Raw genomic sequence first — 14615 nt, forward strand, 5'->3', positions numbered from 1 at the left:
GTAGCAATCTAATGCTTGCTTAGAGAAGTGTCATTCTCCCATATGCTTTCCCAAATGAGTTGGCCCAAAAGAAACTAAAAAAAAATTTATTTTCAACTACAATAGAACAAAAACATATTTTTGTCTCACAATACGTTAAATATATATGTATATATATACATATATATATATATACTGTATCATATAATATTGGTAGAAATGGAATACTCTACAGTCAGTGATTATATTTATTGATGTGGGTTTTTATCATGTATTAGGTAAAGAAAGCAGGTTATAAAATAGTATGTATACTAAGATGCCACATGTAAGCACACGTGTATGTGTGGGATTCATAGACAATTCTGATTTAAAAGATAGACAAATATTCATCCAAAGATTGGCAGGGGTGGGAGGGTTACTAAGATGGGAACCTTTTTCTTCACGTTTTCCTCTAGCCTGTCACATTGCTGTGTAATCAGAAACAGACTACTTTAATAGAAATTAGATGCTATAAAAAATTATACAGATAGAGAATTCTCTCAGGAAAACTGAGATTAAGGGATATTCCTATGGCAAATAAAAAAGAGCAGGTTTTTCCTTTTAGGAGAGTCTACCAAGCACTTTTATGCATGACTTAATTATATGATCAATGTACAAGACTCATCAGTATAGCTCAAAACACAACTTACCTGGATTATTTCAAATAGTAAGATTATACTCACAACATTACAATTGGATTTGCTATTTTTTTTCTCTACTAGTCCAATCAACTAAAAATAAAGAACATACACCTGAGGAGAGCAAGTTATAATTACTGTTTCTTACATACCATTTAAAACTCCCTATATTTAAAACTCCCTATATTTAAAAAAATAAAAATAAAAATAAAAAAATAAAAATAAAACTCCCTATATTTTATTTAAAATCTAGACATAGTTTTGGTTTACTAAATTAGACTGCAGATCCTCAAAGAGGGGAAGTTATTTGGCCAATAAATCTAACAGTGCCTTTTATCGGCTTCAGAAAATTATGAACAGCCTTGGATTAAGGTATTTTGGAATACCTGACAAAATAAACACAAATATTTAATAACTATGCTTAAAAGATAAGACCTTTAGGAAAGAATACCTCCCTGTACATTTTTGTTCGAGGTAAAGAATGGTACCAAGACAGTTTTGCAAACCAGGGAAAAGTAAATATGACTCCCTAGTACTTTACAGAATTTTCCACTTGATTGTATCTTCAAACACATTAATTTCATGGCACCTTACTTACTTGTGGTCTGAGGGGCCACATTGGAATGGTGACTGATTGATGGATTAGGTGAGTTGAAAGGCTCATCAACTGGAATTTTTAAATTACTGCAGTATTGGCCTGATGCTGGTGTTAACCAGGGAGGACTGACTCCAAAACTCGATAGGTTGTTAACACTGAGTTTCCATCCATTTCACAGCCATTGATGCACAGGTCTATCTTTATGCCAGGGCCACTTAGTCTTAATTAATGTAGCTGTATAGGAGGTTTTGAAATTGGGAAGTGTGCATCCTACAAATTTGCTCCTCTTTTTAAGATTATTTTGGCTATTCTGGGCCTCTTGTATTTCCATATGAATTTTAGGATTAGCTTATGAATCTCTGCAAAAAACACAGCTGGTATTATGATAGGGATTTGCACTGAATCTGTAGATTAATTTGGGGAGTATTGCCATCTTAACAATATGGCAGTTTCCCAATCCATGAACATAGCATTTCTTCACATTTATTCAGGTTTTAAATTTTTTCAGTGATGCTTTGTAGTTTTGAGTAGGTAAGTCTTGTACTTCTTTTGTTAATTTATTCTAGGTATTTTAATCTTTTTAATCCTATTGTAAATATAATTTAATTTCCTTCAGTTCCTTTCTGGATTGTTCATTGCTAATGCATAAAAATCAATTAACTTTCATATATTAATTCTGTGTCCTACAACCTTGTTGAACTTTTAGTAGCTCTAATTCTGTGTGTGTGTGTGTGTGTGTGTGTGTGTATTCCTTATGATTTTCTAGATACAAGATTATGACATTGGAAAATATAGTTTTAATCCTTTGTTTCCAAACTGGATTTTACATTTCTTCTTGCCTATTGCCTAGGGTAGAACTTCTATTACAAAATTGAATAGAAGTGGTGAGAGGGGACATCTTTGGTCTTGTTCTTGGTATCAGGGTGAAAGCTTACAACATTTTGCCACCAATATGTTAGCTATAGGTTTTTCAGAGGTGTCATCAATCAGGTTGAGGAAGTTCCCTTCTAGTTTTACTTTGTTAAATATCTTAATTTATTTTTAAGATTTTGTATTTATTCATGAGAGGCAAGAAAGAGGCAGAGACATAGGCAGAGGGAGAAGCAGGCTCCCTGCAAGGAGCCTGATGTGGGACTTGATCCCAGAACCCCAGGATCACCACCTGAGCCAAAGGCAGTAACTCAACCACTAAGCTACCCAGGTGCCCCTAAATATCTTAATTTTAAAACATTTGTCAAATATCAAATGTTTTTTCTGCACCTATAGAGATAATCATGTTGTTTCTGTCCTTCACTCTAATAATATAGGGTTTTATATCATTTTCTACAAGTCTGTCAGTAACTGGTGTTAATTATTCTTCAAATGTTTTATAGACTTACTGGTGAAGATATATTCATTCTTAAACTTTTTTTGTGGGAACTTTTTTGATTACTAATTTGATCTCTTTTTTAGATCTGTTTAATTTTTTTTCTTCTTGAGTCAGTTTGGTGGTTTGTGTCTTTCTATAAGGTTCTTTAAGTTTGCTAAATTGTTGGCATACAAATTCCTTTATGATTCTTTTATTTTTAAAGGGTGGGTAGTAACCTTTCATTCCTAATTTTAGTAATTTGAGTTTTCTTTATTTTTTTTCTAATCTAGCTAAGGGCATTTCTATTTTTCTTAAAGATTTTATTTATTTATTTATTTATTTATTTATTTAGAGCACAAGTGGGGGGAAAGGGTAGAGGGAGAGAAAGAATCTCAAGCAGATTCCCCACTGAGTGCAGAGTCCCCCTGTGGGAGTTGATCTCATGACCCTGAGATCATGACCTGAGCTGAAATCAAAAGTTGGATGCTTAACTGACTGAGCTACCCAAGCTTCCCTAAGGGCATTTCTATTTTGTAGATTTTTTTCTAAGAACCTGCTTTTGTTCCCTTTGTTTTTTTAATTGAAGTTTTGGTTTCAATTTTCTCTATTATTTTCCGCCTCTTTATTCCATTTATTTTGACTAAAATCTGTATTATTCCTTTGTTCTGCTTCTTTTTGGTTTAGTTTGCTATTTTTTTCTGGTTTCTTGAGGTTGCAGTTAAGGTTATTCATCTAAGACCTTTATTTTGTAAACATAGGCATTTATAGCTGTATGTTACCTTTAAGTACTGCTCAAGCTGGATCCCATATGTTTTGATATGTTGTATCTTCACTTTCATTAATCTTAAGGAATTTTCTAATTTCCTTCATGATTTTTTCTCTGATCCATTGGTTAAATTAGGAATGCATTGTTTAATATTCACATATTTGTGAATTTCCCAAATTTCCTTCTGCTATTTATTTCTAATTCCATTCCATTGTAGTCAAAGAACATATTTTGTATGATTTGAGATCCTATTACAAATATTAAGACTTGTTTAATGAACTAACGTATGATTTACCCCAGGGAATGTTCCATTGTTCCATGTGCACTTTAAAAGCATGTGCATTTTACTGTTACTGAGTATAATGTTCTATGGATGTCTGTTAGCCCTACCCAGCATTAAGTGTTGTTCAAGTCTTCTAATTCTTTGTTGACTTTGTCTAGTCGTTCTATCCACTCCTGCAAGTGAGGCACTAAAGTCTCCAAATGCTGTTATTGAATTGTCTATTTGCCCTTCGATTCTATCAGTTTTTGCTTCATGTATTTGGAACTTTGTTGTTAGGTGCATATATGTGGAGAATTACTTCTTGATGGATTGATCTTTTTATCATTATGTAATATCTTGGTCACTAGTAACAATTTTTGTCTTCAATTCTATTTTGTCTGATATTAATATGCCCATTCTAGCTTTTAGTTTGCATGATAGATCTTCTTCCATCCTTTCACTGTCAACCTAGCTGTATCATTGACAAAAGTGTGTCTCCTATAGGCAGCATTTAATTGGATCATGATTTTTACACATTCTGCCATCTTTGCTTTTTAACTGGAGTGCTTCATCCATTTACATTTCATGGAACTACTGCTAAGGTAGGATTTAGGCTGCCATTTTGTGATTTCTTTTTCTATATGTCTTATCCTTTTTTGTTCCTCTCTTTTTCCATTACTTTCCTGCCTTCTGTTGCATTAGTTGATATTTACTAGTGTCCCATTTTAACTCCATTGTTGTATCTTTTGCTGTATATTCTTTAGTTATTTTCTTTGTGGTTTCCCTGAGTATTATAACTAACATCTTAATATATAACAAACTAGTTTGGATTAACATCTAACTTAATTTCAGTAGTATACAAAAATTTTGTTCCCTCCCCTTTCCTTTGTACTGGTATTGTCATGCAAATTTTATGTTTTTGCACTTTGTGTCCATCAACAGATATATATACATTTGCAGTGGTCCCAGAGAAAAAAAAAGAGTTACAAACAAAAAATGCATTTCTACTGTATTTTTATATTTATGTACATAGTTACCTTTATTAGTGCTCTTTATTTCTTCAATGTGGATTTGAGTTATTGTCTATTGTCCTTCATTTTGGCTGGAAAGGCTATGTTTATTATTTTTTGTAAGGCAGGCTTGCTAATAATGAATTCTGCTTTTGTTTATATGGAAATGTCCTAATTTCTCCATTTTTGAAAGATAATTTTGTTGAATATAGAAGTGTTTGATAGTCATGTACTTTAGCACTTTGAGTATGAGTATGTCATCCCACTGTCTTCTGGCCTCCATGATTTCTGATGAGAATCTCCAGTACATGAATAGCTTCTCTTTGCTGCTTTCAAGATTCTCTCCTTGTCTGTATCTTTTGACAATGTGATTAGGTGTCCAGGCATGAATCTCTGGAGTTTATCCTACTAGGGATTCATTGAGTTTCTTGGGTATGTAAAATCATGTTTTCCACCAAATTTTGAAGTTTTTAGTCATTATTTTTCAAATATTCTGTAGTCTTTCTCTTCTCCCTCAACGGGGAGCACATGTTGGTACATTCGATGGTTTTCATGGGCCTGTGAGGCTCTATTCATTTTTCGTCATTCTTTTAAAATTTCTATTCCTCACATTGGATAGTCCCAATTGACCTATATTCAAGTTTGCTAATTCTTTCTTCTGCTTCCTCAAATCTGATGCTAGGCACCTTTCAGGAATTTTTCATTTCAGTTATTATATCTCAATGCCAGAATTTACATTTGGTTCTTTTTTATAATTTTTTATATTTTTATTGATATTTTCTATTTAGTAAGACATCATTTTCATACTTGAGCTATTTAAACATATTTAAAATAGCTGATTTACAGTTTTTGTTTACAAAGTCCAATGTCTGGACTTCCTCAGGTACAGTTTATTCACTACTTTTACCCCTATGTATGGGACATTGTTTCTAATTTCTTTGCATGTCTCACGGTTTTTTGAGGAAAACTGAATATTTTAAATAATAATGGGGTAATCCTGAAAATTAGATTTTCTTACCCCTTTGCCAAGGATTTGATGAAGTTGTTGGGTTTTGTTTGCATAGGGACTCATTTCTCTAAAGTCTATATTCTTTGTAATAATGGTCAGTTATGTTTCACTCAGGTGGTTTTGTGGTGAGCTAATGATTGGAACCTGAAACCAATAATCCTCCTAGTCTTTATTGAGGGCTTTGTGTGCATGTTGGGACACCCTTCAACATTCAGCCAGGAATGTTCACTTAAGCCTCACTTTCTGCCTGTGCAGATCCTCAAAGTCAACCTAAGGTGAGAATTTAGGATGTTCTTAGGTCTTCCCTGAAGCATATAATCTTTGGCTTGTGTAAAGTCCCATACATGAGCATTGCCATCCAAATTCATGAGAATGTCAGAAATTTTCAAAGCTGCTATGAACATCTCATCCCCCAGTTTTTCCTTTTAAGTTTTTGGTTAGCCTGTTGTTTGTTCTGATGGCTAACCACTGCTTCAGGCAGCCACAATTGCCTCTGATTTTTATTTGTTTTTTAACAAATGTCCCTGTGGAGGAGGCTTTTCACACCCAGTAAGCTCTGATCAGGCAAAATAAAGACAGCCTTGCAAAGGAGATCTTTCATGTAGTCACCAGACAAGTTAAATAATGACAATTCTCTGGGAATGAGGCTCTGAAGGAACTCTAACCCCCTTCTGCCTCTCCAGTGGCTTCTACACAGGTGCTTCTACCTTGATTGTAGATTGTTGGTTTTCAAGGATAGCAGAGTTGTGAGGTGGGATAGAAATAGAGCAAATTAGAATGCTACAAATCTTACTGTTCTTATTGAGATTCAGCTATTTCTTTTGAATAAATATTCCTTGGATTGTTGTAAACCTTTGGTTAATTTCCAGAGCTCTGAAGAAAAATTGATTCTGACATGTTTTGACAATTCCCTCCTGCTTTTATGGAGGGGAGAATTTTTGGAGGTCCTTACTCCATCATTTTTGCTAGCTTTAAGCATTTAATGCCCTTTTATTTTTAACAAAAATAAAATCTGGCTAAAACAATGAAGCCACCATCATCAACATTTCTAGGCATCAACATGATTCAAGCTCAACTATTCTATAAACAGAAATAACTGTGAGAACGACCAAACTGGATACAATATAAGTTTTAGAAAATGTCCACAGTCCAAGTGAATGTTGCCATAGTTTTGCAGTAGACAGACTCAGAGTTTTAAAAAAATCCTTTTTTTAAAGAAAGATTTTATTTATTTATTCATGGGAGACAGAGAGAGAGAGGCAGAGACACAGGCAGAGGGAGAAGTAGGCTCCATGGGGGAGCTCCATGTGGGACTTGATCCCAGACCCCAGGATCACACACTGAGCCACCCAGGCATCCAAAAATTCCTTTCATTATGCAATAAAAGGAAGGAAGGAAGGAAGGAAGGAAGGAAGGAAGGAAGGAAGGAAGGAAAATAGACTGATCATAGATTATTAGTCTCAAAAATGCTATGAGAAACAAATCTGATATTCTTTAACACAGGCAGCAAAGGATACTCCACATGCTACTGTAAGGTGAATGAAAAAAACAACCTGTCAATCCTTGCAAGTCTCTTAATTACATATTGAAATGATCTTCAAATGCTCTACCTTCTGCCTAGCCACCACACTGGGTAGCCAGTACTTTTCTGTCTCCAAAGTTCACCATATAGTCATACTTCAAAGAGAACATCTTAGGCTGTAAAGCAATCTCTTTTCCTGACCAAGGATAACAGTCACTGAACTATGATTAGTCCCTTTTTTAGAGACACTTTCATTACATTCAATTCTATTAGCTGATGACACAGGGAGGTACTTTCTGGGTAGGGACAGTGACACTTGAATGATTTGTCAATAGACACGGAGATATTTTCCAAAAAAATACAGACTTTGTAAAAAAAAAAAAATCCCCTCTGGGGATGCCTGGGTAGCTCAGTGGTTGAGCATCTGCCTTCGGCTCAGGTCATGATCTTGGGGTTCTGGGATAGAGTCTGGCATCAGGCTCCTCGCGGGGGCCTGCTTCTCCCTCTGCCTCTGTGTCTCTCATGAATAACTAAATTAAAAATCTTTTTAAAAAATCCCCTCTGCTTAAGAGAAGGCAAGCAAGGTATTCACTGAATTCCTAGTGAAATGTAGGAGAGTTTCATTAGGAGTAAGCAGGAGTCAGTGGAAACCACAAAAATAACAAAAGCATAGTAAAATGGCCAGGGTTATGTAAGGATACATTTTTAAATAAGATTCCTCAAAAGAGTGTGTTTACAAGTCTGTGAAATGAATTTACATCTCAATATTTAATTACATCAGGTTGCATTAGTGTTGGCCCGGTTAGGAATCCATGTTCATAAATCATTTGAACAAAAATGTTTTGACTTCTGCTGAAGTAATGCATCATTTTAAGCTTTCTACAGTGAAGATAAAAATGTCTGATTTTTCAGTTCAGGAAAGAGAAATCTAATTTTACTATTAATAGTTTTTTAAATCGGCTTCCAAAGTCCCCAGAGATAAAATAGGTATACATTTTAGAGAAAACTATATGCAAAGCCTCATAGTCAACTGATGTTGAAGCCTTTTTTCTCAGACTGTAAAAAATTTAATTCATAACACTTAATGTGGAAAAGGGAGATGCACATTAGTCAGACAAGCCAGATGTGAAAGGTTTTAGTACACTGTCCGAGATATTTAATGTATACCTGGCTTTTCTGGAAGAGGAGGGCTAGATAACAAAGGAGGTCATCACTATTCTCTATTAACCAGAGTGGATCCTCCACCAGCCAGGGCTCTGTTGTGTATTGATCATTTTTAAAAGTTTTGAAGTGTGTTCAAAATATATATTTTCTTCACTAAAGATGCCACATTTCATCTACACAATGTTATGTGATCAAGGATTTTGGTATGATAACATTTAGGCATTTTGAAGAACAGTAATAGGGGTAATCACTTAGAATGGACCTGCTTTGCACTATGTCATAAGAAGGCCCATACCCATCAGGGTATCCTAGATTTAAAAATTTACCATTAAGGGGCACCTGTGTCAGGTTAAGCATCTGACTCTTGATTTCAGCTCCAGTCTTGATTTTAGGATTGTGAGTTTGAGCCCCGCATGGAGACACACCTCAGATTACTGAGGTAAATTTACCTGAACATACTATATTTTCCAAGTAAGTCACTTTTTTTTTGCATTACTATAATTGCATAACATATTTCTCTCTAGTATAACTTTTACTTAAGAAAACACATATAATGACTTCAGGATTTTCTGCAAAGCTCTGGACTCCATTCAAATACATGTAGCATGTAGGCCAGTTTTATCGTCTACATTTCTTTATGGTATCAAAGGGTTAGGAATGACATCAGTGATATCAGTGACTCCAGTACAAAATTTTTGTAATGAACAAGACCCAGGAAGCCAGATTTCAAGTTCCATTTCTCATCAGTTAAACTGGTGCTGCACCAAGGATTAAGATTGAGAGTAGCAGGTTGTCTGCTAGCCAACTGCAGGTAGCAGATGCACGCTGTTCATCATGCGTACAGAGAGGGTGCTCAGATTGGAAGTGTCTTTGTAAAATTTCAAGCAAGTTAAAACAGAAGCCTTATATATCCTTATCTCAACAAGAATCCTGAACATCAGGTTAGCACATCTCACAGCTCCGTTTTAAGACACGGGATTGTAGAGGGTGAAGTAGAAAGAAGTTGCAGTGTATTTACTGTCACTTAAATGATAGGCAGCAGCCACTGGGGACTGAATTACATTTGTGAAGTTTCATGCCACATTTTTCTTTTTTTTTTTTTTTTTTAAGATTTTATTTATTCATGAGGGACACACACACACACACACACACACACACAGCGAGAGAGAGAGAGAGAGAGAGAGAGAGAGAGAGAGGCAGAGACCAGGCAGAGAGAGAAGCAGGCTCCATGCAGGGAGCCCGACGTGGGACTCGATCCTGGGACTCCAGGATCATGCCCTGGGCTGAAGGCAGGTGCTAAACCATTGAGCTACCCAGGGATCCCATCATGCCACATTTTTCTGCTGCCAACTTATATACATGTAGAGGTTACGCTAAAACTTCAATTATTCCAAAGGATGAAAGAAGTGTTATATTTTGATATAGATCCTCAGTTCCTATTATACTAAAAGCCTTTGAAATGTGAAGGCTGACCAGGCCAAGTTATGAAAGGGACAAGAGGAAGGAAGAACAGTGGAAATGCAGTTGGAACACACGGTAACGTTCTGTCTTCACCACTCGACGTGGATAGTCCGCTTTCCGGGCAGCAGGTGGTGTGACTGAAGAGATCACACATTCGTCAGTAACCATGTAGGATTTTTAGCACTGTTAGAGCTTAGCATTACAGATTTAGGGCAGCTAATAAAATTCCAGAAACCAAGTTTTTGACAAGTCTGAAATTTTTTGGAAATAAATTTCCTACCAAGTAAATCTTGGTTCCCCTTTTAGTTCTGCGTTAGAGAAAACTCTGTATAATTAAAATTAAAAAAGAATTGCTTCGCAGCAACCAGATGAACATCTGGCAGCAAAGCAACATTAAAATGCTATCCTTTCAAAGGAAGAGCAAATATGTGGCTCTTCCATTAAGAGCATTTCTTCTGTCAGAGTATAATCTCACAGACTTTCCATTTATGGTCCTTTTTTTTTTTCTTTTTGTAAAAGTCCAAGGCTGAATTTGGACCCACTTTTTCTGTATTTTCCCAATGGTATATGCACAATAGTGGGTTAAGTACATAAAGAATCTAGGGCCAAAATGAAGATAATCTAATGCATCAGGTATTTAAATAAATGTGCACAGGTTGTACTTAGAATCACCTGGCTAAAAAATTGGGAGAAGAGCTGAAGACAGTTTTTCACATGTAACAAATATATTTCAAAGTTAATGTAGATGTAATCATAAGCCCATCTAACAAGAAGCACTGGAGGACATATTTTGATGTTTTATCTTTCTCATTAGCCAGAAAATGTTTAATCCTACAAAGATCAGATCTTTTCAAGCCTCAAATATTCCTCAAACTCTTCTCATATAAAAAAAATTTTTTTTCTCAAAATAGCCTTCCAAAATAAGAGTGTATTTCATTTAGTATCTACATTTTTATATTTAAAAATCCTCACAAAGTTCTCTTAATGTGTGGCAAAACTTATAAACAAGGTTGTAACTTTCCAGAGGGTGTATGCTAGGACCCTAGCAGGGCCCCCCCTGGAGTCTAACTTCACTGCCAATTCCCCCCTCCCCCCACTCCCTGGCCCGTTTTTCAATATTATGGAGGCCATAGCATTTGCTGAACTTCACTAAAAACATGGAGGATAATCTCTGGGGGAAATAATTCTCTGGGTAAAAAAGAGAGGAAAAGATTAAAAGTATTGTGAAGGTATATGTGTTCAAAAGTTAATTTGGCTCTGTTATCAAATTAGAGGACTTCAGGGAACTGAAACTTGGCTTTCAAGATTTGGGGAGGCACATTGCACTAAATAGTTTGCTTATGAGACACACTCACATAAAAAGAAAAACACAGAAGACAAAGGGTCCTTAATTTGGGGGAGGATATATTCCAACTTGGGGGGAAGAGTGAAGGCATTTCAGCTCTGAAGCTCAATCATGACATTTCCAGAGAGTTCTGTAGTCCCCCGCATTTGACAGGACAGGATGTGAGGGCCTGTTCCACCAGGCTGGACTGTCCTGTCCCTCTGCCACACAAACAGCGTACGATATGCAGGCCACTGCAGTGTCAAGTTGGCAAAACTCCTGAGGCTCTTGAGTGTTTATCAACTCAGTAGGTCAAAAGTCTGCAGACACTGGGTGGAGCAGCAGTAAGCCACAAAACTAACTGTTGTCCTCCTGGAAGGGGAAAAGAGGGAGAGAACACTGTGAGTTCAAGATTAAAGTCTCAGGATTCTTTCCATTAGAGGCAGTCATTTTCTTTGTTAAAGCAAAGGATTAGGCATGGCCAAAAAAGTACACAGCAGAAATGTAAATTTCCTTTTAAAACTGAACACTGGAATCAGGTGAGGTATGCGTAAGCTCATTTTAGTGGTTTTCAAATGACCTCATAACCCCCAAGTTAGCAGCTAAGAAAAAAATAAGCTTTTTCCATGTTATGGTCTGAATTCTGCTTATTAGAACCAACAATGCAATAATAGAATTTGAAATATGTTATTAAAAATTGGGTAACAGAAAATATCACCCATTTAGCTGGAGCACTTAATACGGAAGAACTTTAAAAAAAAAAAAAAAAAAGGTTTTAAGGACTTTATCTTACCAATGTATTCACCCAGGATTGTTTGGAGAGGTAATTTTAGAATCTTACTAAGAGCATTTGAGGGTCTTCTTCACACATAGCAGAGGAATCCCATCTCAAACTCTCATCTGGCACCTTTCATCACTGAGTCATGAGCCCTCTGACCCACTCTGGACAGCTCCAGCTATGGGAGGGCCTGCTTTTCTCACCAGGAGAAAATGGTTTACTGTTGTTTGCACAAGACCTCCTGTGGTGATCATCTTGTTTCCCCACCCCTTAATCCAGTGTTGGTTTTCTCTGTTGCCCAAACAGTTCATGTCTATAGACCCTATCACCAAAGCTGCCTGATGGCTGGTTTCTGACTGGATTAGGTCAGCGGAGGCAGAGCAGGAGGATGAAGGAGAGAAAAGTTGAATTTTTTTTTCTTTTTTTTAAAAGTGTAGTTAATTGAAGTGTATTAACATACGTACGAGAAAATTCACCTGCTTTCCATACACAGTTGAATGAGATTTGAAAAATATACAATTATTTAACACCAAAATCAAGAGAGGAAATATTTTTTATTCCCCAAAGTTCCTCATCTTCATTTGCAGCCAATTGCCACACCCCCTCCTCAGCCCACTCCCCACCAAGTCTCTGGCAACCATTCATCATTTTGATTCTCTGTGGGTTTTGACTTCTTTTCCCCTGGGCTCTGACAGTCTTCCAAAAGAAGCTTTGCTACCATTTTCATCTTGATTGTTAAATGCCTTCAAGGCAAGAGCTAGACCTACCTCTTTTGCCTTACATTTCTGGATCAATTATTCTGGATTCCCTTACCAACTAGCTTCCATCTAGGTTTGGCTGATGGGAGGATAAAGCTCCCCTGGGTGGCCCTTCTTGAATGGCTCCAGTAACACTTCAATACTCAGCCAGGTAGTGCCAAATCGGCCTCAGCTTTTGATTCCTGCTTGCAGAGGGCCTCAAAATCAAGAGAAGAGAGCTCAGAGCCTCCCCCAGTCTTTTCTGAGCATGTTCACATCCCTATACATGCATGTAGCCATACAGACTCCCAAGGGATATATTAGCGGTTTTTAAAGCCCCTACAGAAACCTTATTTCCCCAATTCCCTTTTCCAGCTTTATGGTTAGTCTATTGTTTCAGCCCCAACAGTTCTTCATGGCCTCAGGCAGCTGTGACATTAAGCAGTTGCCTATAATTGGTTTGACAATTTCTGACAAACACCCTCAGAGAAGAGGCTTTTTGTATTGGTGAGCTCTGACTGAAGTCTAATAAAGATAAGCTAGCAAGCGTGGTCTATCAGTGAACCACAGAAAAGGACAAAGACCATGCTCTGGTGATGGACCTTTGAAGCTCCTCTAGCTTTTCAGCGGAACCAGAATGCTGGTTTTACCTGGGATTGCAAATTCTTGATTTTCAAGGTTCAGAGTACAAGATGGTGCTGTGAAAGCTTACTATATCACAAAGGTCTCTGTTCTGAGATTTAGCCACTTTTCTTGAGTAAATGCACACTAGATTGCTATAAGCCTTTTGTTAATTTCCAGAGTTCTGAAAAATTTTGTTGTGGCCATTTTTGCCGGTTTTCTCTTTGCTTTTGTGGAAAGATTGAGTATTTGCACTCCGTCTCTACCTCTCTGACTAGAGCTCCTACCAGACAGCCCTTCTGTTGGCTCTGGTTCTCAGCAGCCTCCAGATTTCCTCATGCGTCAGGCCTAAGGTTAAGGGTGGTAAAGCTTCTACTGTTGTAAGTTTCCAGGGACTTTATCATCCTTGTGGGTGCTCTGAATCCTGCCTCAATTTCTGCAAATTGTCCCTCTCCATTCATTCTCTTCTCCATTCAATTCTCTTCAAAATCTCAGGTAATGTGTGTTTTCTATTCTAGCTAGTTTCCCAACTGATTTAGTAAGTGTTACAAGAAAGGAAACAGTCCATCAAGATGGAATTCTAGAATTGGGTTGATCAGTGCACAAATGGCTTACTGGGAAAAATGGGACACTGCTAACATGCAGTATGGTGTGGCATCATAAGTACTCAAAGCATCACTTAAACAGACTGCCAAGGGAGGGTAAGGTGCTGAGGTCAAGTGACTGTGCAACTTGATTGCTATGGCATCACAGTCAATTCAGAGATTGTGCATGAGGTGGCTTCTTCTGACTGCTTAAGAGATTATTGCTCCTCCACTTCAATCTCCATCCCCACCCCCAATTAAGTGCAGTGACTTGAACTGCTAACTCAAGGCATAGATACAGAATCAACATTTCTGTTGTGGCTCTAAAGGAATTCTTATTCTATGAAGCCATAGGAAGGAAATGTCTGAAGCCTGAACATACAAGTTGCATACCCCTGTATAGAGTCTCATACTAAGGTAAAGATGCTGGCTGGGAAGGGATAGAACCTGGAAACTTGAAATTAAAACCTCTGTACATACACAAAGCTAAGAACTTTGAAAATTCTAATATCTCTAAGCATTTCTTCACACCAGAAACAGCCTTTCTTACCTTCCGAGACAATGAGCATTGCCTTGAGTAAAGATATTTCACTGACTTCATCTGAGTGGTCACCTAAAAAAGGAAATGCCTATTCTCCTCAGGACCCACCAGTCACCATCTGTAGGGCCACAAAGGGTGTAAAATCCCAGCACAATCCAGAGAATTAATTGTAAGGCCTGCTACTAAGAGAGAGAACATACATGAAGAAGTTGCAGGATCTTGCCAAATTTTATT

General features: G+C 37.0%; 1 protein-coding gene across 5 annotated transcripts in view; it reads right to left on the bottom strand.

Annotated features, from left to right (window-relative positions):
• Nucleotides 1-11180: 11180 nt before the first annotated feature.
• The window catches only part of LRRC28 (leucine rich repeat containing 28), a 163416-nt gene continuing 159981 nt past the window's right edge, over nucleotides 11181-14615 (bottom strand). For all 5 annotated transcript variants that reach the window (XM_026001674.2, XM_026001658.2, XM_026001671.2 and 2 more), the window contains one exon: nucleotides 11181-11492. In XM_026001674.2, coding sequence (XP_025857459.1) covers nucleotides 11420-11492 — 73 coding nt within the window. In that variant the 3' untranslated portion in view covers nucleotides 11181-11419. The remainder of the gene's footprint in view (nucleotides 11493-14615) is intronic.

This window comes from Vulpes vulpes, chromosome 14 (genome assembly GCF_048418805.1).
Source record: "Vulpes vulpes isolate BD-2025 chromosome 14, VulVul3, whole genome shotgun sequence".
Classification (NCBI taxonomy): Eukaryota; Metazoa; Chordata; class Mammalia; order Carnivora; family Canidae; genus Vulpes; species Vulpes vulpes.